This window comes from Heptranchias perlo, chromosome 5 (genome assembly GCF_035084215.1).
Source record: "Heptranchias perlo isolate sHepPer1 chromosome 5, sHepPer1.hap1, whole genome shotgun sequence".
NCBI classification, from domain to species: Eukaryota; Metazoa; Chordata; class Chondrichthyes; order Hexanchiformes; family Hexanchidae; genus Heptranchias; species Heptranchias perlo.
In genome coordinates this window covers 71,028,847-71,051,958 of record NC_090329.1, presented here as the reverse complement: position 1 = coordinate 71,051,958, position 23,112 = coordinate 71,028,847, and the positions used below count along the sequence as shown (strand labels likewise).

At 42.7% G+C, this 23,112-nt stretch overlaps 1 protein-coding gene across 1 annotated transcript; it reads left to right on the top strand.

The window, feature by feature from the left end:
• Positions 1 to 1,132: 1,132 nt before the first annotated feature.
• On the top strand, positions 1,133 to 21,772 carry hint3 (histidine triad nucleotide binding protein 3). Its single transcript, XM_067984581.1, has 5 exons — positions 1,133 to 1,416; positions 8,611 to 8,728; positions 9,838 to 9,907; positions 10,604 to 10,730; positions 20,870 to 21,772. The coding sequence occupies exons 1-5, from the start codon at positions 1,144 to 1,146 to the stop codon at positions 20,927 to 20,929; spliced, it is 648 nt and encodes a 215-aa protein (XP_067840682.1). The 5' UTR covers positions 1,133 to 1,143; the 3' UTR covers positions 20,930 to 21,772.
• The last annotated feature ends 1,340 nt before the right edge of the window (positions 21,773 to 23,112 follow it).

Genomic DNA, 23,112 nt, shown 5'->3' with positions numbered 1-23,112 from the left:
TCTCTGGGTGTGATTGGTGATTATCGATGATCTCTGGGTGTGATTGGTGATTATCGATGACCTCTGGGTGATTGGTGATTATCGATGTTCTCTGGGTGTGATTGGTGATTATCGATGATCTCTGGGTGTGATTGGTGATTATCGATGATCTCTGGGTGTGATTGGTGATTATCGATGATCTCTGGGTGTGATTGGTGATTATCGATGATCTCTGGGTGTGATTGGTGATTATCGAAGTTCTCTGGGTGATTGGTGATTATCGATGATCTCTCGGTGTGATTGGTGATTATCGATGCACTCTGGGTGTGATTGGTGATTATCGATGATCTCTCGGTGTGATTGGTGATTATCGATGATCTCTGGGTGTGATTGGTGATTATCGATGATCTCTGGGTGTGATTGGTGATTATCGATGATCTCTCGGTGTGATTGGTGATTATCGATGTTCTCTGGGTGTGATTGGTGATTATCGATGTTCTCTGGGTGATTGGTGATTATCGATGTTCTCTGGGTGATTGGTGATTATCGATGTTCTCGGTGTGATTGGTGATTATCGATGATCTCTGGGTGTGATTGGTGATTATCGATGTTCTCTGGGTGATTGGTGATTATCGATGATCTCTCGGTGTGATTGGTGATTATCGAAGATCTCTCGGTGTGATTGGTGATTATCGATGATCTCTCGGTGTGATTGGTGATTATCGATGTTCTCGGTGTGATTGGTGATTATCGATGATCTCTGGGTGTGATTGGTGATTATCGATGATCTCTCGGTGTGATTGGTGATTATCGATGTTCTCGGTGTGATTGGTGATTATCGATGTTCTCGGTGTGATTGGTGATTATCGATGATCTCTGGGTGTGATTGGTGATTATCGATGTTCTCTGGGTGATTGGTGATTATCGATGATCTCTGGGTGTGATTGGTGATTATCGATGTTCTCGGTGTGATTGGTGATTATCGATGTTCTCGATGTGATTGGTGATTATCGATGATCTCTGGGTGTGATTGGTGATTATCGATGATCTCTGGGTGTGATTGGTGATTATCGATGTTCTCTGGGTGTGATTGGTGATTATCGATGTTCTCTGGGTGTGATTGGTGATTATCGATGTTCTCTGGGTGTGATTAATCCCGTTGCCATGGCTGCGGTGCTGTCTGGACCTGCGGCCTTTGCCGAGTCGGGATCTCCGGCTCCAGCAGCGACCCCGGGGCCGGCGGGCCGAGTATCCGAGACCGCGACACCCACTGCGTCGGGCAGAGAGTCCGAGGAACCGGCACCGTCCCCGGCAGGCGGAGGGTCCGATGCTGCGACAGCGGCCCTGGCCCTGGTCCCGGCGGGCGGCGGGCTGGTTAAGAAATGCATCTTCTGTAAGATCGGGAATAAGGAGGAGTCGGTGGACCTGCTGCACTGGGTGAGGCGGGGTCACCGGGCACCGGCCCCGGGGGGTCACCGGGCACCGGCCCCGGGGGGTGGGAGCTGTCCTCCGGGGCTGGGGACGGTCCTGTGGCCCCGGGCCCTGTGAGTCGGACGAGAGCCGCGGGTCCGGGTCCCGTTAAACGGAGCGAGTCGGGGAAGGAGGTCACTTCACTCACCGGGTGATGGTGATGGAGATGGGTCTGGACCTGAACTCACAGTGAGCTGTTCATCTTCAATTTATCATCGTCAGGGTGACTTCTGCCATTTTAATTTAAAGTTTTGTGATTATAGAATTTATTTCTCTTGAGCTGGGGTGACTGCACTTAAACCTTTGTTTGTGCATTTGTTGATAAAATGTTCAGATGAAAAGGAAAGTATGCGAGTATTTTTGATTATTGTGCGCGCTTTACTTCCTTGGTTACTGCTTGATGGTTTTTTTTTATAGCTAAAATGGCATATAACACAGGTGAAAATGCTGGACTTGTTTCAGTCTTTACGGTCGAGGACACTAAGAATATCCCAACACTGGACAAACAGGGGGCTCTACGGGGGGAGGAGCTAAATACGATTAAAATCACTCAGGAGATGGTACTCAGTAAAATAATGGGACTCAAAGTGGATAAATCCCCTGGACCTGATGGCTTCCATCCTAGGGTCTTGAGGGAAGTGGCAGTAGGGATTGTGGATGCTTTGGTGATAGTTTTCCAAAATTCCCTGGACTCAGGAGAGGTCCCGGCAGATTGGAAAACTGCTAATGTAACACCGTTATTTAAAAAGGGTAGTAGGCAGAAGGCTGGAAATTATAGGCCAGTTAGCTTAACATCTGTGGTGGGTAAAATTTTGGAGTCTATTATTAAGGAGACAGTAACGGAACATTTAGATAAGCATAATTTAATAGGACAAAGTCAGCATGGCTTTATGAAGGGGAAGTCATGTCTGACAAATTTGCTTGAGTTCTTTGAGGATATAACGTACAGGGTGGATAAAGGGGAACCAGTGGACATAGTGTATTTAGACTTCCAGAAGGCATTCGACAAGGTGCCACATAAAAGATTATTACTTAAGATAAAAAAATCACGGGATTGGGGGTAACATTCTGGCATGGGTGGAGGATTGGTTATCGAACAGGAAGCAGAGAGTTGGGATAAATGGTTCATTTTCGGACTGGCAACCAGTAACCAGTGGTGTTCCACAGGGGTCGGTGCTGGGTCCCCAACTCTTTACAATCTATATTAACGATTTGGAGGAGGGGACCGAGTGCAACATATCAAAATTTGCAGATGATACAAAGATGGGAGGGAAAGTAGAGAGTGAGGAGGACATAAAAACCCTGCAGGGGGATATAGACAAGCTGGGTGAGTGGGCGGAGATTTGGCAGATGCAATATAATATTGGAAAATGTGAGGTTATGCACTTTGGCAGGAAAAATCAGAGCAAGTTATTTTCTTAATGGCGAGAGACTGGAAAGTACTGCAGTACAAAGGGATCTGGGGGTCCTAGTGCAAGAAAATCAAAAAGTTGGTATGCAGGTGCAGCAGGTGATCAAGAAAGCCAACGGAATGTTGGCTTTTATTGCTAGGGGGATAGAATATAAAAACAGGGAGGTATTGCTGCAGTTATATAGGGTATTGGTGAGACCGCACCTGGAATACTGCATACAGTTTTGGTCTCCATACTTAAGAAAAGACATACTTGCTCTCGAGGCAGTACAAAGAAGGTTCACTCGGTTAATCCCGGGGATGAGGGGGCGGACATATGAGGAGAGGTTGAGTAGATTGGGACTCTACTCATTGGAGTTCAGAAGAATGAGAGGCGATCTTATTGAAACATATAAGATTGTGAAGGGGCTTGATCGGGTGGATGCAGTAAGGATGTTCCCAAAGATGGGTGAAACTAGAACTACGGGGCATAATCTTAGAATAAGGGGCTGCTCTTTCAAAACTGAGATGAGGAGAAACTTCTTCACTCAGAGGGTGGTAGGTCTGTGGAATTTGCTGCCCCAGGAAGCTGTGGAAGCTACATCATTAGATAAATTTAAAACAGAAATAGACAGTTTTCTAGAAGTAAAGGGAATTAGGGGTTATGGGGAGCGGGCAGGAAATTGGACATGAAGCTGAGTTCGGATCGGTCAATGCCCTGTGGGTGGCGGAGAGGGCCCAGGGGCTGTGTGGCCGGGTCCTGCTCCTACTTGTGTTCTTTAGATTTGTGGTTGGGATCAGATCAGCCATGATCTTATTGAATGGCGGAGCAGGCTCGAGGGGCCGATTGGCCTACTCTTGCTCCAATTTCTTATGTTCTTATGTTCTTATGACTTCAGCCCCATGGAAATACCAGGAATATTGTATGAAGAGGGAAGCTGTCATTGTGGTCAACTTGACTAATCCAAATAACCGCTCCAGGCCAGCAGAAGAAAGCAAGCCCAACCAGTAACGAGCAGCTCCCTCAGGACACCTCATGGAAACATTCAACTGTATCGTAGACTGGTACAATACAGAAGGAGGCCATTCGGCGCATCGTGCCTGTGCCGGCACTTTGAAAGAGCTATGTAATTAGTCCCACTCCCCTGCGCTTTCCCTATAGCCTTGTAATTTGTTTTCCCTTCAAGTATTCGATTCCCTTTTGAAAGTTATTATTGAATTTGCTTCCACCACCTTTTCAGACAGCACATTCCAGATCGTAATAACTCACTGTGTAAAAGAAAAATGTTTCCTTTTGTCGCCTCTGGTTCTTCTGCCAATCACCATGAATCTGTGTCCTCTGGTTACTGACCCTTCTGCCACTGGAAACAGTTTCTCTTCATTTACTTTTTCAAAACTGTTCATGATTTTGAACACCTCTATCAAATCTCCCCTTAATCTTCTCTGTTCTAAGGAGAACCGCCCCATGACCCCATAAGGTTGACATGCAGGTACAGCAAGCAATTAGGAAGGCAAATGGTATGTTGGCCTTTATTGCAAGGGGTTTGGGGTACAAGAGTAAAGAAATCTTGCTGCAACTGTACAGGGCTTTGGTGAGACCACACCTGGAGTACTGTGTACAGTTTTGGTCTCCTTACCTAAGGAAGGATATATTTGCCTTAGAGGTGGTGCAGTGAGGGTTCACTAGATTAATTCTTGGGATGAGAGGGTTGTCCGATGAGGAAAGATTGAGTAGAATGGCCTATACTTTCTGGAGTTTAGAAGAATGAGAAGTGATCTCATTGAAACATATAAGATTCTAAGAAGGCTTGACGGGGTAGATGCTGAGAGAATGTTTCCCCTGGCTGGAGAGTCTAGAACTAGGGGACATAGTCTCAGGATTAAGGGATGGAACATTTAGGACTGAAATGAGGAGGAATTTCTTCACTCAGAGGGTTGTGAATCTTTGGAATTCTCTACCTCAGAGAGTTGTGGATGCTAAGTCGTTGAGTATATTCGAGATCAATAGATTTTTAGACTCCAAGGGATATGGGGATCTCGCAGGAAAGTGAAGTTGAAGGTTAGCCATGATCTTATTGACTGGCGGAGCAGGCTTGAGGGGTTGTAAGGCCTACTTCTGCTCCAAGTTCTTATTTTCTTATGATATAACCATGGATAATGGACTTGACAGTGGCGGTGGAGGTAGAAATAGATGAGTTAGTGTTTCAGCGAATAATAGATATTTTCTCTAGAGCTTCCAAATGGACTCATGAATAAATTGCCCACCTTGTGAACAGTGAGGAGGATAATGATAGATTTGGAGGATAAAGACAGGCTGGTGGAATGGGCGGACATGTGGCAGATGAAATTTAACGCAGAAAAATGCGAAGTGATACATTTCGGTAGGAAGAACGAGGAGAGGCAATATAAACTAGAGGGCACAACTCTAAAAGGGGTACAGGAACAGAGCGATCTGGGGATATTTGTGCACAAATTGTTGAAAGTGGCACGGCAGGTTGATAAAACAGTTTAAAAAGAAACGGGATCCTGGGCTTTATGGATGCATAGAGTACAAAAGCAAGGAAGTCTTGATGAACCTTTATAAAACATTGGTTTGACCACAACTGGAGTAGTGTGTCCAGATCTGGGCACAGCACTTTAGGAAAGATGTGAAGGCCTTGGAGAGGGTACAGAAGAGATTTACTAGAATGATTCCAGGGATGAGGCACTTTAGTTACGTGGATAGACTAGAGAAGCTGGGGTTGTTCTCCTGGGAACAGAGAAGTTTGTGAGGAGATTTGATAGGTATTTAAAATCATGAAGGGTCCAGATAGAATAGATAGAGAGAAACTGTTCCCATTGGCGGAAGGGTCAAGAACCAGAGGGCATAGATTTAAGGTGATTGGCAAAAGAACCAAAGGTGACACGAGGAAAAACTTCTTTACGCATCGAGTGGTTATGATCTGGAATGCACTGCTCGGAGGGTGGTGGAAGCAGATTCAATCGTGGCTTTCAAAAGGGGAGTGGATGAGTACTTGAAAGGAAAATATTTGCAGGGCTACGGGGATAGGGTGGGGGTGTGGGACTAGCTGGATTGCTCTTGCATAGAGCCGGCACAGACTCGATGGGCCGAATAGCCTCCTTCCATGCTGTAATCATTCTATGATTCTTGTGTGATACATAGAAACATAGAAAATAGGAGCAAGAGTAGGCTATTCGGCCCTTCGGGCCTGCTCCGCCATTCAAAATGATCATGGCTGATTGTCTAACTCAGTACCCTGTTCCCGCTTTTTCCCCATATCCCTTGATCCCTTTAGCATTAAGAAACATATCTATCTCCTTCTTGAATACATCTAATGACTTGGCCTCCACTGCCTTCTATAGTAGAGAATTCCACAGGTTCACCACCCTCTGAGTGAAGAAATTTCTCGTCATCTCAGTTCTAAATGGCATACCCCGTATCCTGAGACTGTGACCCCTGGTTCTGGACTCCCCAGCCATCGGAAACATCCTCCCTGCGTCTAGTCTTGTTAGAATTGTATATGTTTTGATAATATCACCTCTGATTCTTCTAAACTCCACTGAATATAGGCGTAGTTGACCCAATCTCTCCTCATACGTCAGCCCTGCCATCGCAGGAATCAGTCTGGTAAACCTTTGTTGCACTCCGTCCATGGCAAGGATGTCCTTCCTCAGATAAGGAGACCAAAACTGCACACAATACTCCAGATGTGGTCTCACCAAGGCCCTGTATAACTGCAGTAAGACATCCCTGCTCCTGGACTCAAATCCTCTTGCAATGAAGGCCAACATACCATTCGCCTTCCTAACTGCTTGCTGCACCTGAATGCTCGCTTTCAGCAACTGGTGTACAAGGACACCCAGGTCTCGTTGCACCTCCTTTTCCCAATCTATCACCATTCAGATAATCTGCCTTTCTGTTTTTACAACCAAAGTGGATAACCTCACATTTATCCCCGTTATACTGCATCTGCCATGTTCTAGCCCACTCACCCAACTTGTCTAAATCACATTGGAGCCTCTTTGCATCCTCCTCACAGCTCACATTCCACCCCAGCTTTGTGTCGTCTGCAAACTTGGAAATGTTACATTTAGTTCCCTCATCCAAATTATTGATATATATTGTGAATAGCTGGGGCCCAAGCACTGATCCCTGCGGTACCCCACTTGTCACTGCCTGCCACCCGAAAAAAGACCCGTTTATTCCTACTCTCTGTTTCCTGTCTGTCAACCAATTCTCAATCCATGCCGGTATATTCCCCCCGAATCCCATGTGCTTTAATTTTGCTCACTAACCTCTTGTGTGGGACCTTATCAAAAGCCTTCTGAAAATCCAAATACACCACATCCACTGGTTCTCCCCTATCTGTTCTACTAGTTACATCCTCAAAAAAGCTCCAGTAGATTTGTTAAGCATGATTTCCTTTCATAAACCCATGCTGACTTTGTCCAATCCTGTTAATGCCCCCAGGTGTTCTGTTATCACATCTTTTATAATAGACTCTAGCATTTTCCTCACTACTGATGTTGGGCTAACTAGCCTGTAATTCCCTGTTTTTTCTCTCCCTCCTTTTTTAAATAGTGTGGTTACATTTGCCACCCTCCAATCTGTAGGAACTGTTCCAGAGTCTATAGAATTTTGGAAGATGATCATCACTGCATCCACTATTTCCAGGGCCACTTCCTTTAGTACTCTGGGATGTAAATTATCAGGCCCTGGGGATTTGTCAGCCTTTAGCCCCATTAATTTCCCTAGCACTTTTTTTTTTACTAATACTGGTTTCCTTCAGTTCCTCTCTCTCACTGGACCCTTGGCTCCTTAACATTTCTGGCAGGTTATTTGTCCTCCTTTGTGAAGACAGATCCAAAGTATGTGTTTAATTGTTCTGCCATTCCTTTGTTCCCCATTATAATTTCCCCCATTTCTGACTGCAAATCTCTGAAGAAGGAGCACATATCAATTGGTGAGAATGTATTGGCTTCATTTTTTAAAATATTGGAGGGGTTGTGATGTTTCAGAGCATACGGGCGAGGAAGGTTCTGAATTTCATCATCAATCTGTGCAAAGTTAACTAGTCTCATCTGAGGGGGGAGGGTAGCTGGAACTGAAGCAACTTTATTTCAGTTTGTACCAACACTTTCAGCAGATAAGGGAAAAAAGAGAATTGGAGGGGGAAACTTTTTTTTTTAAAAGACGTTATTTTTGTAATAAACTAAAATGTCAGTGGTTATTTTGATATATAAAAATGCTACTGATGTTCTCATTGGGGTTAAAGTTCACATGAAATGTTAGCTAGCCTCCATTGAATTTCATTGTCACTCGGACGTTCTGCCTGTTGGGGTGACCAATAGCGGCATTGATGATGTCTGTGGAGGAGTTTGCAAAATGGACTTAGTCCACTGACTAAAGAAGATATTGTGGATTTTAGGTTGGAGGATGATTTTTTTTTGAAAGTAATTGTGTTTGTGTCTAATTTTGTGACCAGCCTTATATTACAATATCCAATAAGATCAGCAGATTTAATGTTCCATCGCTAATTTAACAAATATTAGTTGTCGCATAGTATATATTTCAACCTGGTGTATTAAATGATTGTATAGTTGAGAAATTAAAAATAATCATGAATGAAATTTCTGTCCACAAAACAAGTTCCTGGCCTGTTCAGTGTTTCATACATGACCACCCTTTTGTCTTTAAATTGCTATATCATTATTAAAAAAATTGACAAAAAAATGTTAAAATTTAAAATACGGCATTTTTTTTTGTTCAGGATGAGCAGTTTGCTTGTTTTAGGGACATCCGACCTGGTGCGCCCCATCATTATCTTGTTGTGCCAAGAAAACACATTGTCAATTGCAAATCTCTGAAGAAGGAGCACATATCAATTGGTGAGAATGTATTGGCTTCATTTTTTTAAATATTGGAGGAGTTGTGATGTTTCAGAACATATTACAGCACCTTATTGCATCTTCTTTCAATTGAACAGTGCTTGTAAAACTTTGCAAATGTATTTCATAAACAATGTTCAAAGAAGACCAGTTCTGACAGACCAAAGACAAAGTTTAGATGCAAAAGATACATTAGGTCCAAATTATAAATGACTCACTCGAAGGCATGATCACCTCCTGATCACACCTGTGTAAATCCAATTTTTTTAAAAGTTAAAATTTGAAAGCTGCATTAAAAGTTTAAATTGCAGCACAAACTTTTGCTAGCAGCCTTGTCTGAACAGCTTCTGGAGAGCTGAAGCCTACCTGAGAACACTCCAGTATGTGGAGTAGATAGTGTTGAGTACTGTGCTTCAAAACATGGCAAAAATGACAGTACTATACTAGTAGCAGAGAAGATAAGTTTTATTTACACGTGCTAAAAGACAACTGTACTCTAGTTAGAATTGTGGACAAACTACAGGTGCTATTCTAGTTGTCTTCAATGTCCACTTTCAGTATTTGAAATTATAGGTAACATACCCAGTTGTTTGTGGATGATATTACATTATCTTGATGGGGGTAATATCAAGGGGGTTTATTGAATCAAGTCCTGTCTGAAATACAAAGCAGTCTTGTGTATTCCTTTGGATGGAACATTAGCCTTCCATTGGTTTGTTGGTAATATAACTGGGCAGAATATTACAATGATTGCAGTCAACTCTGTGTTAGCAATTCAGAGGGAACAGGTGGTTGGTGCTGTGCCAGTTTAACCCTATCCTAATGTTGCCAACACTGATAATGTTCATTACATGTGTGCCACTTCCTTTCACAGGTGTCCCAGTAGTAGGAGTGAGACATGGTAAGAAGTCTCATTGTGCTACCACCTACATATTACCAGAATGTGATTAAACAGGTAGCTGGCAGTTAAAATGGGAGATGACTGTCTTCTAAAGAATGCAAACAGTTGTAGTTTTACACCACATGTTGGTCCTGATGTGCATGGTTTATGGCTAAGATATGGTTCTGTGCTATTTTTTAATTTTATAAAATTCTGTTTTAATGAATAGTTCAAAAGATGGTGAATATTGGAGAAAGTGTACTACAACAAAATGGTGTCTGTGACCTGGCTGATGTGAGGTATGTACAGTATTGCAGAAAACTAACTGGTTGTATGGCAATTGAATACTATTAAAAATGAAAAACTACAATCTAACATTCTGTCATAAAGTTTATAAGTGAATCAATAACTTTCTGTGAAATCTACTGGCAATTCACCTTTTACAGTAGGTGTTTCAATTTGGATTGCTGAACAAAGTATAGTGCTTGAATTTTAATTTAATCTAGCATTGCATTGTCAGAGTAAGTTACACACACAGTTACAGTGTTGGTCGTTTTCTGAGTACACGCTGGTGGCAGGCATTGTGCTGCATTGTTCCAATATGTGCTGGTGACGGGCAAGTTTCCCACTGTCAGCACCTACTCAGAAAATTAGCCTCACTGTCTGAACTTCATGGAAAGAACACGAGCTATTCATAACAGTACAAAATTAAAAGTACACTCAATGCACATTACATCTATTCATTCTCAATTTTACTGTAAATATTTTGATACATTTCCAGTAACTTGCTTGGGTTGAATTATTTTCACAGAAATTTATTGCTGTACTTACAAATTACATTGATGCCACGAAATAAAAAAACTTAAATGTGCAACTTAACACTTTCTTGATTCATATAACTTTTTTTTTGCAGCTTTACTGCTGTGATTTTTTGGGATTATTGTGATCATACACTATGTTGAGTACTGTTACTGAGTTGTTGGATTTGTTTACAGGCTGGGCTTTCACTGGCCCCCATTCTGCACAATAACCCATTTGCACTTGCATGTGCTGGCTCCAGCCAGTCAGATGGGATTTATATCGAGAATGGTTTACAGATCCAATTCCTACTGGTTCATTACAGTAAGTACTTTGTTTCTATAGCTGAATAATGTTGTGATAGGTGAAAATGTAATCCAATTTGCATTAGCACCTCTATGGCTGAGTTGTAATATGTGCTGCCTAACATCATAGAATCATAGAAATGTCACAGCACGGAAGGAGGCCATTCGGCCCATCGAGTCTGTGCCGGCTCTATGCAAGAGCAATCCAGCTAGTCCCACTCCCCCGCCCTATCCCCGTAGCCCTGCAATTTTTTTTCCTTTCAAGTACTTAGCCAGTTCCCTTTTGAAGGCCATGATTGAATCTGCCTCCACCATCCCCTCGGGCAGCATATTCCAGATCCTAACCACTCTTCGTGTTAAAAAATAGTTTTTCCTCGTGTCACATTTGGTTCTTTTGCCATTCACCTTAAATCTATGTCCTCTGGTTTTTGTCTCTTCTGCCAATGGGAACAGTTTCTCTCTATCTACTCTGTCTAGACCCTTCATGATTTTGAATACCTCTATCAAATCTCCTCGCAACCTTCTCTGTTCCAAGGAGAACAACACCAGCTTCTCCAGTCTATCCACTTAACTAAAGTGCCTCATCCCTGGAATCATTCTAGTAAATCTCTTCTGCGCCCTCTCTAAGGCCTTCACATCTTTCCTACAGTGCGGTGCCTAGAACTGGACACAATACTCCAGTTGTAGCTGAACCAATGTTTTATAAACATTCATTGTGACTTCCTTACTTTATAACTCTATGCCTCTATTTATAAAGCCCAGGATCCCGTCTGCTTTTTTAACCGCTTTCTCAACCTGCCCTGCCACCTTCAACCATTTGTATACATATACCCCCAGATCTCTCTGTTCCTGTACCCCTTTTAGAATTGTGTCCTTTAGTTTATATTGCCTCTCCTTATTTTTCCTACCGAAATGTATCATTTCACATTTTTCTGCGTTAAATCTCATCTGCCATGTGTCCACCCATGCCACCAGCCTGACTATATCCTCTTGAAATCCAACACTATGCTCCTCACTGTTTACTACCCTTCCAAGTTTTCTGTCATCTGCAAATTTTGAAATTGTGTCCTGTACACCCAAGTCCAAGTCATTAATATACATCAAGAAAAGCAGTGGTCCCAGCACCAACCCCTGGGGAACACCACTGTACGCCTCCCTCCAGTCCGAAAAACAACCGTTCACCACTACTGTTTCCTGTCCCTTAGCCAATTCTGTATCCATGTTGCTACTGCCTCCTTTATTCCATGGGCAACAATCTTGATTACAAGCCTATCATGCGGCACTTTATCAAATGCCTTTTGAAAGTCCATATGCGCCACATCAACTGCATTGCCCTCATCTACCCTCTCTGTTACCTCATCAAAAAACTCATTATTAGTTAAACACAATTTGTCTTTATCAGTCCGTGTTGGCTTTCCCTAATCAATCTACACTAGTCCCAAGTGATCTGTCCCGGATTATCGTTTCTAAAAGTTTTCCCACCACTGAGTTTAGACTGATTGGCTTATAGTTCCCTATACATGGCCTATATATGGCCCGTCTTCACGCTGAGGACACCATCCAACGTTTTGTGTGGCACTTCCACCGTGCTAAATTGGATAGATTCAGAACATATCCAGCAGCTCAAAACTGGGTATCCGTGAGGCGCTGTGGGCCATCAGCACCAGCAGATTTGTATTCCGGCATATTCCTCACTCTATCATTGCCAACAAGCCAGGGATCAACCCTGGTTCAATGAGGAGTGTAGAAGAGCATGCCAGGAGCAGCACAGGTGTACCTAAAAATGAGGTGCCAACCTGTTGAAGCTACAACAGGACAACATGCATGCTAACAGCGGAAGCAACAGGCTGTAGACGGAGCTAAGTGATTCCACAACCAACAGATCAGATCAAAATTCTGCAGTCCTGCCACTTCCAGTCGTGAATGGTGGTGGACAATTAAACAACTAACGGGAGGAGGAGGGTCTGTAAACATCCCCATCCTCAATGGTGGCAGAGTCCAGCATGTGAGTGCAAAAGACAAGGCTGAAGGGTTTGCAACCATCTTCGGCCAGAAGTGCCGAGTAGATGATCCATCTCGGCCTCCTCCCGATATCCACACCATCACAGAAGCCAGTCTTCAGCCAATTTGATTCACTCCACGTGATATCAAGAAATGGCTCAGTGCATTGGATACAACAAAGGCTATGGGCCCCGGCAACATCCTGGCTGTAGTGCTGAAGACTTGTGCTCCTGAACTAACCGTGCCTCTAGCCGAACTGTTCCAGTACAGCTACAACACTGGCATCTACCCGACAATGAAAAATTGCCCAGGTATGTCCTGTCCACAAAAAGGACATATCCAATCCGGCCAATTACCACCCCATCAGTCTACTCTCCATCATCAGCAAAGTGATGGAAGGTGTCTTCGACAGTGCTATCAAGCGGCACTTACTCACCAATAACCTGCTCACCGATGCTCGGTTTGTGTTCCGCCAGGACAACTCTGCTCTAGACCTCGTTACAGCCTTGGTCCAAACATGGAGAAAAGCGTTGAATTCCACAGGTGAAGTGAGAGTGACTGCCCTTGACATCAAGGCAGGATTTGACAGAGTGTGGCACCAAGGTGTTGAAGTCAATGGGAATCAGGGGGAAAACTCTCCAGTGGCTGGAGTCATACCCAGCACAAAGGAAGATGGTAGTCGTTGCTGGAGGCCAATCATCTCAGCCCCAGGACATTGCTACAGGAGTTCCTCAGGGCAGTGACCTAGGCCCAACCATCTTCAGCTGCTTCATCGATGACCTTCCCTCCGTCATAAGGTCAGAAATGGGGATGTTCGCTAATGATTGCACAGTGTTCAGTTCCATTCGCACCCCCTCAGATAATGAAGCAGTCCGTGCCCGCATGCATCAAGACCTGGACAACATCCAGGTTTGGGCTGATAAGTGGCAAGTAGCATTCGTGCCAGACAAGTGCCAGGCAATGACCATCTCCAACAGGAGAGAGTCTAACCACCTCCCCTTGACATTCAACGGCATTACCATTGCCAAATCCCCCACCATCAACATCCTGGGGGTCATCATTGACCAGAAACTTAACTGGACCAGCCATATAAATACTGTGGCTACAAGAGCAGGTCAGAGGCTGGGTATTCTGCGGCGAGTGACTCACCTTACTCCCCAAAGCCTTTCCACCATCTATAAGGCACAAGTCAGGAGTGTGATGGAATACTCGCCACTTGCTTGGATGAGTGCAGCTCCAACAACACTCAAGAAGCTCGACACCATCCATGACAAAGCAGCCCACCCACCTCCCTAAACATTCACTCCCTTCACCACCGGCGCACTGTGGCTGCAGTGTGTACCATCCACAGGATGCACTGCAGCAACTCGCCAAGGCGTCTTCGACAGCACCTCCCAAATCCATGACCTCTACCACCTAGAAGGACAAGGGCAGCAGGCACATGGGAACAACACCACCTGCACATTTTCCTCCAAGTCACACACCATCCTGACTTGGAAATATATCGCTGTTCCTTTATCGTCACTGGATCAAAATCCTGGAACTCCCTACCTAACTGCACTGTGGGAGAACCTTCACCACACGGACTGCAGCGGCTCAAGAAGGTGGCCCATCACCACCTTCTCAAGGGCAATTAGGGATGGGCAATAAATGCTGGCCTTGCCAGCGACGCCCACATCCCATTAACGAATTTTTTAAAAAGTTAGTTGCTGGATTTATCCTTACACCCTTTTTTGAAAAAGAGTGTAACATTTGCAATTCTCCAGTCCTCTGGCACCACCCCCCTATCTAAGGATGTTTGGAAGATTATGGCCAGTACCTCCGCAATTTCCACCAATACTTCCCTCAGCAACCAAGGATGCATCTCATCCGGAACGGGTGACTTACCTACTTTACGTACAGCTAGCCTTTCTAATACCTCTTATTAAACAATTTTTAGCCCATACAGTATCTCAACTATACCTTCCTTTACTGAGACTCTGCCAGCATCTTCTTCCTTCATAAAGATAGATGCAAAGTATTCATTTGGTACCTTGGACACAGCCTCTGCCTCCATAAGTAGATCTCCTTTATGGTCCCTATTCGGCCCCATCCCTTCTCTGACTACCGTTTACTGTTTACATGCCTGTAGAAGAATTTTGGATTCCCTTTTATGTTGGCCGCCAGTCTATTCTCATACTCTCTCTTTGCCCCTCTTATTTCCTTTTTCACTTCCTCTCTGAACATTATATATTCAGCCTGGTTCTCACTTGTGTTATTAACCTGACATCTGTCATACGCCCCTTTTTCCCGCTTCATCTTACTTGCTATCTCTTTTGTCATCCATGGAGCTCTGGCTTTAGTTTTTTCCCTCATGGGAATGTACCTAGACTGTACCCGAACCATCTTTTCTTTAAAGGCTGCCCACTGTTCAATTACAGTTTTGCGTGCCAATCTTTGATTCCAATTTACCCGGGCCTTATCTGTTCTCATCCCACTGAAATTGGCCACCCTCCAATTGAGTATTTTTCCTTTAGAGTGGTCTGTGTCCTTTTCCATAGCTATTCTAAACCTTGATACTATGATCGCTGCTCCCATGTTACTGAGCAATACAGATTCAATCCTTGGTCTGTTCTATAATGGTGTTGGAATTGGTTTCCGGACTGCTGGGCCAGGAAGGGGATAAATCGGACAGATTCTTGTTTTCAATTACTATCCAGTGATCCCTGCTGAAAAGTGTACTTGTGAGGACTGCTACACTTCAGGCTTTCTCCAACTGTTTGATCTTTACAGCAAAAAGGCAGTTTTCACAAGCTGACCTGCATGCCTATGATCTTAAATTTGTAACTTTGTGTCACGTGAAGGAAGTAGTATGCCACAGGTTTAAATTGCCTTTTTATTGTGATCTTTCGCATTGGACATTGCATGGGCTGCTCTTTTTTTCTACCCTGAAAGATGAAAAACACCACACTGTTAGACCATAGCGTTTAGACCAGACTAATCGTTGATTTCATATACAAAGAATAAAAATGCTCAGAAGAATGTTTGATTAACACAATACTTTAAACTTTGCCCTGAAAATAATCAGTCCAATATTTGGATGACCTCTTCAGAATCTTTTAACTGAATCTTTGAATGTAACATGAATGCTTAAGCACTCAAACCCTGCCTACTGCTGCATTGTGGATACAGGCAAGTTAACAGGATTCTGATAATCCTGGGACCACTGTCCAGATATAATCACATCTTTCTTTGAAGTGGAGCCTGCTGCTAAGAAGAACTAAAGGATTTGTTTTCACAAGGCGGGCAATATTGTTACTCACTTTTCCCATTCAGGTTGATACAATGTGAACAACAAACCTCTAGCCATTCTCATGGGTTTGTTTGCTTGCGACATCCGATTTGTGCATCATATAACTTGGCTCTGAAAACAACCATCTGCCAGCTTTGAATCCATTTAGAAATGCAGAGATGAAGGAATTTCTGACACAATTAACTTGTCTGTACTAACAATAACTTGCTTTGAGGAAACTGGCCAGCCCAGACGGTCCCCATAGATATTTGTAGACAGTATTTGTATACTGTCTTTTATCTTTGCTAAGACTCTTAAGACTACAGCTTACTGAAATCAACTTTTTAAATTCACAATATTTGGTTTATCTAAAGTTTTATATGAAATGGATGTAATAAAAAGAAGCTACATTGATATAGCCCCTAATCATAGGAATGTATAGGACTGGAAAAGACCACTTTGATCCATCCAGTCAACCCCTGTGTTGAAAAATAGAAAACAGATTTTTTTTCAGCAAATGCATATCCAACTCCCTCTTAAAATTACTGATGCTAATGGCCTCAGTGGACTGTCCATTTCAAACATTCATCTCCTTTTGTGTGAAGTAGTTATTCTGATCTGTCCATTCACCACCTCTCTTCTGAGTTTTATCCAATGCCATCATTGCTATTCTTGGACCATGGTAAACAATTTCTTAGGTTCCAGGATTAAGGGGTTAAATTATGAGGGCAGGTTGTATAAATTTGGCTTGTATTCTCTTGAGTTTAGAAAGTTGAGGGATGATCGAATTGAGGTCTTTAAAATAATAAAGGGATTTGATAGGGTAGATGAAGAGAAACTGTTTCCTCTGATGGGAGAATCCACAAGGGTGGGACAATCTTAAAATTAGAGTGAGGCCATTTATGAGTGAAATCGGGATGCATTTTTTCTCACAAGGGGTAATGGAAATCTGGAGTGCTCTCCCCAAATGGCTGTGGATGCTGGATCGGTTGAAATTTTCAAAACTGAGATCGATAGATTTTTGTTAGGTATAGGTATCAAGGGATATAGAGCTACGGTGGGTAAATGGAGTTGAGGTACAGATCAACCATGATCTAATTGAATGGTGGAACAGACTCAAGGGGCTGAATGGGCTACTGCTGTTCCTATGTTCAGCTTGTTGATACCCTTAAGGATTTTGAATGCCTCAATAGGATCTCCTCTCACTCAACTGCAGTCTCTCCTTGTAGCTCAGGTATCTGATGCCACACTTTAGTCAGGTAGTCCTTTTCTGCACCTTTTCCAGCACTATGAAGTCCTTCTTGTAATATGGCAACCAGAATTGCGCACAGTATTCCAGATGGGGATGAATAATGCTCTGCCTAGGCTCGATGTAACATCCTGTGAATTATGCTCTAGTCCATAGGCTAGAAACACCAAGATCCCATTTATCTTATTTAGCATTGCTGAATGTTGTACAGACTGTTTCAACAATCCATCCCTCAATCCTGATCCTGTGATTTCTCCTGTGGACTAACACGATTAAGATTTAATTTCCAATGTGTATTTTCCTTCCATAGTCTCATCAATTTGCAATTATCAACATTAAATATTATTGGCGTTTACTCAGCTCATCTTCCCAATCTAGCTAAATACCTGATCAGCTGGCTCGTGACTGTTCGCAGCATGACCCAATTTGCTGCTGTTGGCACATTTTGACAGTTTTGTTTCTAAACCCACTTCCAATACAATAATACCAAAGGTCCCAACACTGATCCTTTGACGAGCCCCTAGTCACTTCCTGTCACTCTGCAGCTCCATTCACAGCCACCCTCTGTCAATCCACTTTAATTACTGGCCACCTATTTTTTGATTTTTACCTTGTGGAACAACCTCCTATGCAGCACATATCAGAAACCTTGTTGAAGTTTGGATAGACCACATCCTTTATGTCCTCAGGATGTCCAAAAACAACGAATCACTAGTGAAGTGCAGTCACTGTTATGTAGGCAATCACAGCAGCCAATTTGTGCACAACAAGCTTCCACCAGCAGCAAATGAGGTGAATGACCAGACAATCTTTTATGATCTATTAAGCAAAATAAATACAGTAATTTTGTATGATAGGAGTCCTGCTTCTGTCATGGGGATATCAGGTAATGACAGGATTGAGTTTGGCTGTAATGTCACTCTTGAGTGAATAGCCTGCCAACACTCAATGTCTAGGCTCGCACATGAAGAGTATGCATTTTGGTGATGTACTGGAGGGTGGTCAGCACCTGTTGAACTAGCGCTAGCGTGAACCAACACTTTCAGGAGGGAGGGGGTGTGGAGAACAACCTTTTATTAGCTGATATTGTTAATGGTTCCCTCTCCTCAGCTACTGTTCCCTCCCCTTCAAATCTGCCGTTATCACCCCCCTCCTCAAAAATCCACTCTTGACTTCTCTGTCCTTGAAAACTACTGCCCCATCCCTGACCTCCCTTTCCTTGAGCTTGTTGTCGCCTCCCAAATCTGTGCCCATCTTTCCAGCAACTCCATGTTTGAATCCCTCCAATCAGGTTTCCACCCCTGCCAAAGTACTGAAACAGCCTTTGCCCTTATCAAAGTCACAAATGACATCCTCTGTGACTGTGACTGTGATAAACTATCCCTCCTCATCCTTCTCGACCTGTCTGCATGCTTTGACATGGTTGACCACACCATCCTCCTCCATCGTCTCTCCTCTGTCATCCAGCTGCATGGGGCTGCCCTCGCCTGGTTCCATTCTTACCTATCCAGTCATAGTCAGAAAATAACCTGCAATGGCTTCTCTTCCCACTCCTGCACGATTACCTCTGGAGTCCCCCAAGGAGCTATCCTTAGCCTCTTATTTCTCATCTGCATGCTGCCCCTCGGCAATGTTGTCTGCAAATATGACGCCAGGTTCCACGTGTACGCTGACGACACCCAGCTCTACCTCACCAACACCTCTCTTGATCCCTCCATTGTCTCTGATTTGTCACACTGCTTGTCTGACATCCAGCCCTGGATGAGCAGAAATTTCCTCCAGCCAAATGTTGGAAAGACCAAACCCATTATCTTTGGTCCCTGCCACAAACTGCGTTCCCTGGCCGCTGACTCCACCTCTCTCCCCGGCTGCTGTCTGATGCTGAACCAGACAGTTTGCAACCTTGGCGTCCTATTTGACCCTAAGATAAGCTTCCGACTTCACATCTGCTCCATCACCAAGACCGCCTATTTCCACTTCCGTAACATCGCCCGTCTCTGTCCCTGCTTCAGCTCATCTGCTGCTGAAACCCTCATCCATGCCTTTGTCACCTCTAGACTTGACTCTCCCAATGCTCTCTCGGCCAGCCTCCCATCTTCCACTCTCCATAAACTTGAGTTCGTCCAGAACTCTGCGGCTCATATCCTAACTCACACCAAGTCCGGTTCACCCATCATCCCTGTCTTCGCTGACTTACATTGGCTCCTGGTCCGGCATCACCTTGACTTTAAAATCCTCATCCTTGTTTTCAAATCTGTCCAAGGCCTCACTCATCCCTATCTCTGTGACCTCCTACAGTTGTACAACCTTCCAAGATCTCTGCGCTTCTCCAATTCCGGCCTCTAGTGCATCCCTGATTTTAATAGTCCACCGTTGGCAGCCATGGCTTCAGCTGCCTAGGTCCTAAACTCTGGAATTCCCTCCCTAAACCTCTCTGCACCATTGGCAGCCATACCTTCAGCTGCCTAGGTCCTAAACTCTGGAATTCCCTCCCCAAACCTCTCTCCTCCTTTAAGGTGCTCCTTAAAACCTACCTCTTTGGCCAAGCTTTTGGTCACCTGTCCTAATAGGTCCTTATGTGGCTCGGTGTCAAATTTTATTTGATAACGCCACTGTGGAGCACCTTGGGTCATTTTACTACGCTAAAAGTGCTATATAAATCCATGTTGTTTATTCATTCCTTGGCTGGTATCAGAATATTAACGGTGCCTTCCTGGGTAGAATTCTCAACTTTGCCAGCTAATACTGTGGTTTTATTTGGTGGATAAGTATTCAAAACCCTTTTTTATTAAAGAATTGTCATGATCGGCCAGTTTGACGCCCCTATTGAAATTGAAAGTTACCACCACTGTGTCTAATTATGTGAATGAGCTGATTCAAGCAGCAGATTTGTAGCCAATATCTTGCATCATTGCAGTTATCATCTCATTTGCAATTGCAAGTATTCATCTCCCTCACCCTGTCACACTCAAACTTTTGCAAGAATTCTGTTTAAACAAAAATGTTCAAAAAAATCAACAGTAGACAGATAAAAAGGCTGTTAATCTTAATTCCTTGTATTTGATTCATTTTTATATTTTTATATATAAATGTTAGATGGTTGTACTGGCTCCTTAAGGACCCAATGTTATAGTGTCCTCTTGTGCCTGCATTCTCATTACTGATAACTATACATTGAACCAAACTAAAGAGCAAATGCATTACATATAAATGCTATGTCGGTATGTTTATATGTGAAATAAATTGCTTTCCACTCTGTCCAACTTTGTATCTCAGTAATCCTTGCTGCACCAATGTGACATTTCCATTTACTACACCGGCCACTGTTTTTCTAAATAAAGTTGTCAATTTATACAGAATCATGGGTACTTTTGTGCTGCATGCTTACTAGGAACTAGATTAAGACTGCCCAAACTCATTTCATGTAGAACCCTTAGAGCCAACAGACAGAGGAGACTTTCATTCCATTAGTATCAGCTAGATTTAAGCCGATCTCCTAAAAGGTTTAACAAAAAACACACTGCTTCACTCAGTATCAATTACAGCTTACATGTCCAAATTATTAGTGAACACTAACATTTTTTGCACACATTGTACCAGGCTTACCACAATATGGATTTTTTTTTCCCTCCCAAAGGTTGAACAATTGATTGAAAAGCTAAAGTCTCTTCCAGAAGATTGCAGTGGTGGAAGCTAAACACGTGCAGTTGAATCCCAGTGCATATAGTTCCAGAAGGTGACTCTATTTCAAGACTACAGTTGATCTTTAACCTGATCCAGCTTTCGATTTAATCAAGAATTAATTTGTGCCTATCATAATTGAAAAATGCTATTTTAATGAGTTCCTGAATTGTATAAAATCCATATTTTTTGACTAAATACAGTAAAGATAGTAATTTTTTTCCTAGACTGCTAAATGTGCATGCATGACAGTGAGTCAATGGTTTATTAAACCTGTCAGTATGCAGTTAGTGGCACACCAATCAGTAAGGTTAGCTGCAATCTAAAGTTGGAAAGATTGAAGAACTTTAATTATAGTGTTCCTATACGCAAGATTTTGTCTGAAATACTATGTTTATTTAATATGAAATTTAATTACATCATTAATGTAAAACATTTTAATTTTTTCTGTAAATATGTTTCATGAACAGTAATGTTAATTTATCTTTTATCTGGAAGATTGTAATTACATTAGTATGGTAGACTCTCTGGATTTTTTTTCTGTTCCAATTGCATTCATTCTCTGGAATTCTGCAAGTAATGGTTATTGGTATTACTATTCTCTTCATGGATGTCATGAACTATGGGCCTTTGTGCAAAATTGGAAGACATTTTAACAATTTAATTCCTGGCTGAACTGTTCATAAAACTGAATGGGAGAATTATTTTCTGCATGTAATATTACAATGTATCACAGATGGTAAGATAAAAATGAGTCAATACTGTGCCATCTTCTTGTGTTAATGACCAAATTGTTCTAATTTATAGCTGCCCTGGGTTCCATTAACTTGAATATTAATAAAATAGAAACATTATAAAACTGTAATGTACACTTATTGAATAACACCCATACTATGATGCCATGACTTAAAAATGCATCGCATGACAATTTAGATTTGCTGGTGGTTCTCAATACGCCATGGCCATCATCTGCTGCCTTTATTATCCATCATTCTCTGACCTACTCTGCCTGCAGTCTCTAACAATATTACCAAGCTGAAATCAGCATTTCAGCTCATCTATAAAATGTTGACACCTCTTAAATAGAAATGACCATTGTGTTGTTCCTACTGTGTCCCTAACAATGGCATCCTACAACTTATACATATAACCAATGGCATTAGCTGAACCGATGAACAGCATCAAGGGCCAAAATCCATATCTACCACTCTGTGACAGTGTATTGGAGCACCAACATCTAGCATAATTTTCATTGCACCCTTTACTAAAATAGTTGCAACCTGCTTTTTTGTATTATTAAACTGGGGGTTATGTAATCTCTGTTACCTAAATCAAAATTATAAACCATGGGTCTCTCGTGGATTCTTGCATAATGGTTCAAAGAACTAATTTGTACTGAAATATTGTAATTCTGTCCTCTAGTTTATTTTGTGTCTGAGACATCAGTACAAGACTGGCACACCTCAATCAGGTTTCCATGCCGCTCTTGGATTTCTAGGATATAGGGGGATTAGGCATTGTTGTGACGTGCCAAGTTTGGTTGCACGGGGGTCTTCACGAGCAAGTGAGAGACCTACCCAGAGAGGGGAGATATGTCAAGTTTTTGGACATTTGATTTTTTTTCTTTGTGGAGAGGATATAGGAATGGTTTTTGTTTAATGGTTGTGTTTTAAAACTGAATTTTCATGGGTTTAAAAAGAAATCCACAGGCTGCAGCACTGAGACAGAAGAGGGTTTTGATGTACTAATAGGCCAAGTATCCTTATTTTTCTCTACAACAATCAGAGACATAAAGCAATTTGTTATCCTGTCTCTGATAGCCTAACAAAACAACCACACATGTTATGATTCTATTTATGTTAGCCCGGTCTGGTGAGAATATACTCTTGGAACAGTCAGTAATCAGTTTGGTTGACTGGGCTACTGGTGAATCCCTGAATGGGGAAAGAGTTGGAGGCCCCACCCTTCTTGTGAATATACAGATAGTATAGGGAAAAAAGTTGCACTTGAGCAGTCAGCCAGCTTTGAAACAAGACACAGAGGTGTAGGCCTGGATCTGGATACTTAAATGCAGATTTGTACATTTTGGCAGTTATAAGTTGCCAGTTCAGATCACAAGGGTGTCCTATTGTTACACTCCTGGGTTATACTACCATATATTTAGATATTGGGTAGTATGGGCACACTGCTGAAAGTAAG

Bases quoted from the DNA above. Each gene is read 5' to 3' on its own strand.
- hint3 (XM_067984581.1), top strand. From the start codon at position 1,144: ATGGCTGCGGTGCTGTCTGGACCTGCGGCCTTTGCCGAGTCGGGATCT. The intron at 8,729-9,837 runs GTGAGAATGTAT...TTTAATGAATAG, and splicing joins GAAGGAGCACATATCAATTG to TTCAAAAGATGGTGAATATT. The intron at 10,731-20,869 runs GTAAGTACTTTG...TCCCTCCCAAAG, and splicing joins ATTCCTACTGGTTCATTACA to GTTGAACAATTGATTGAAAA.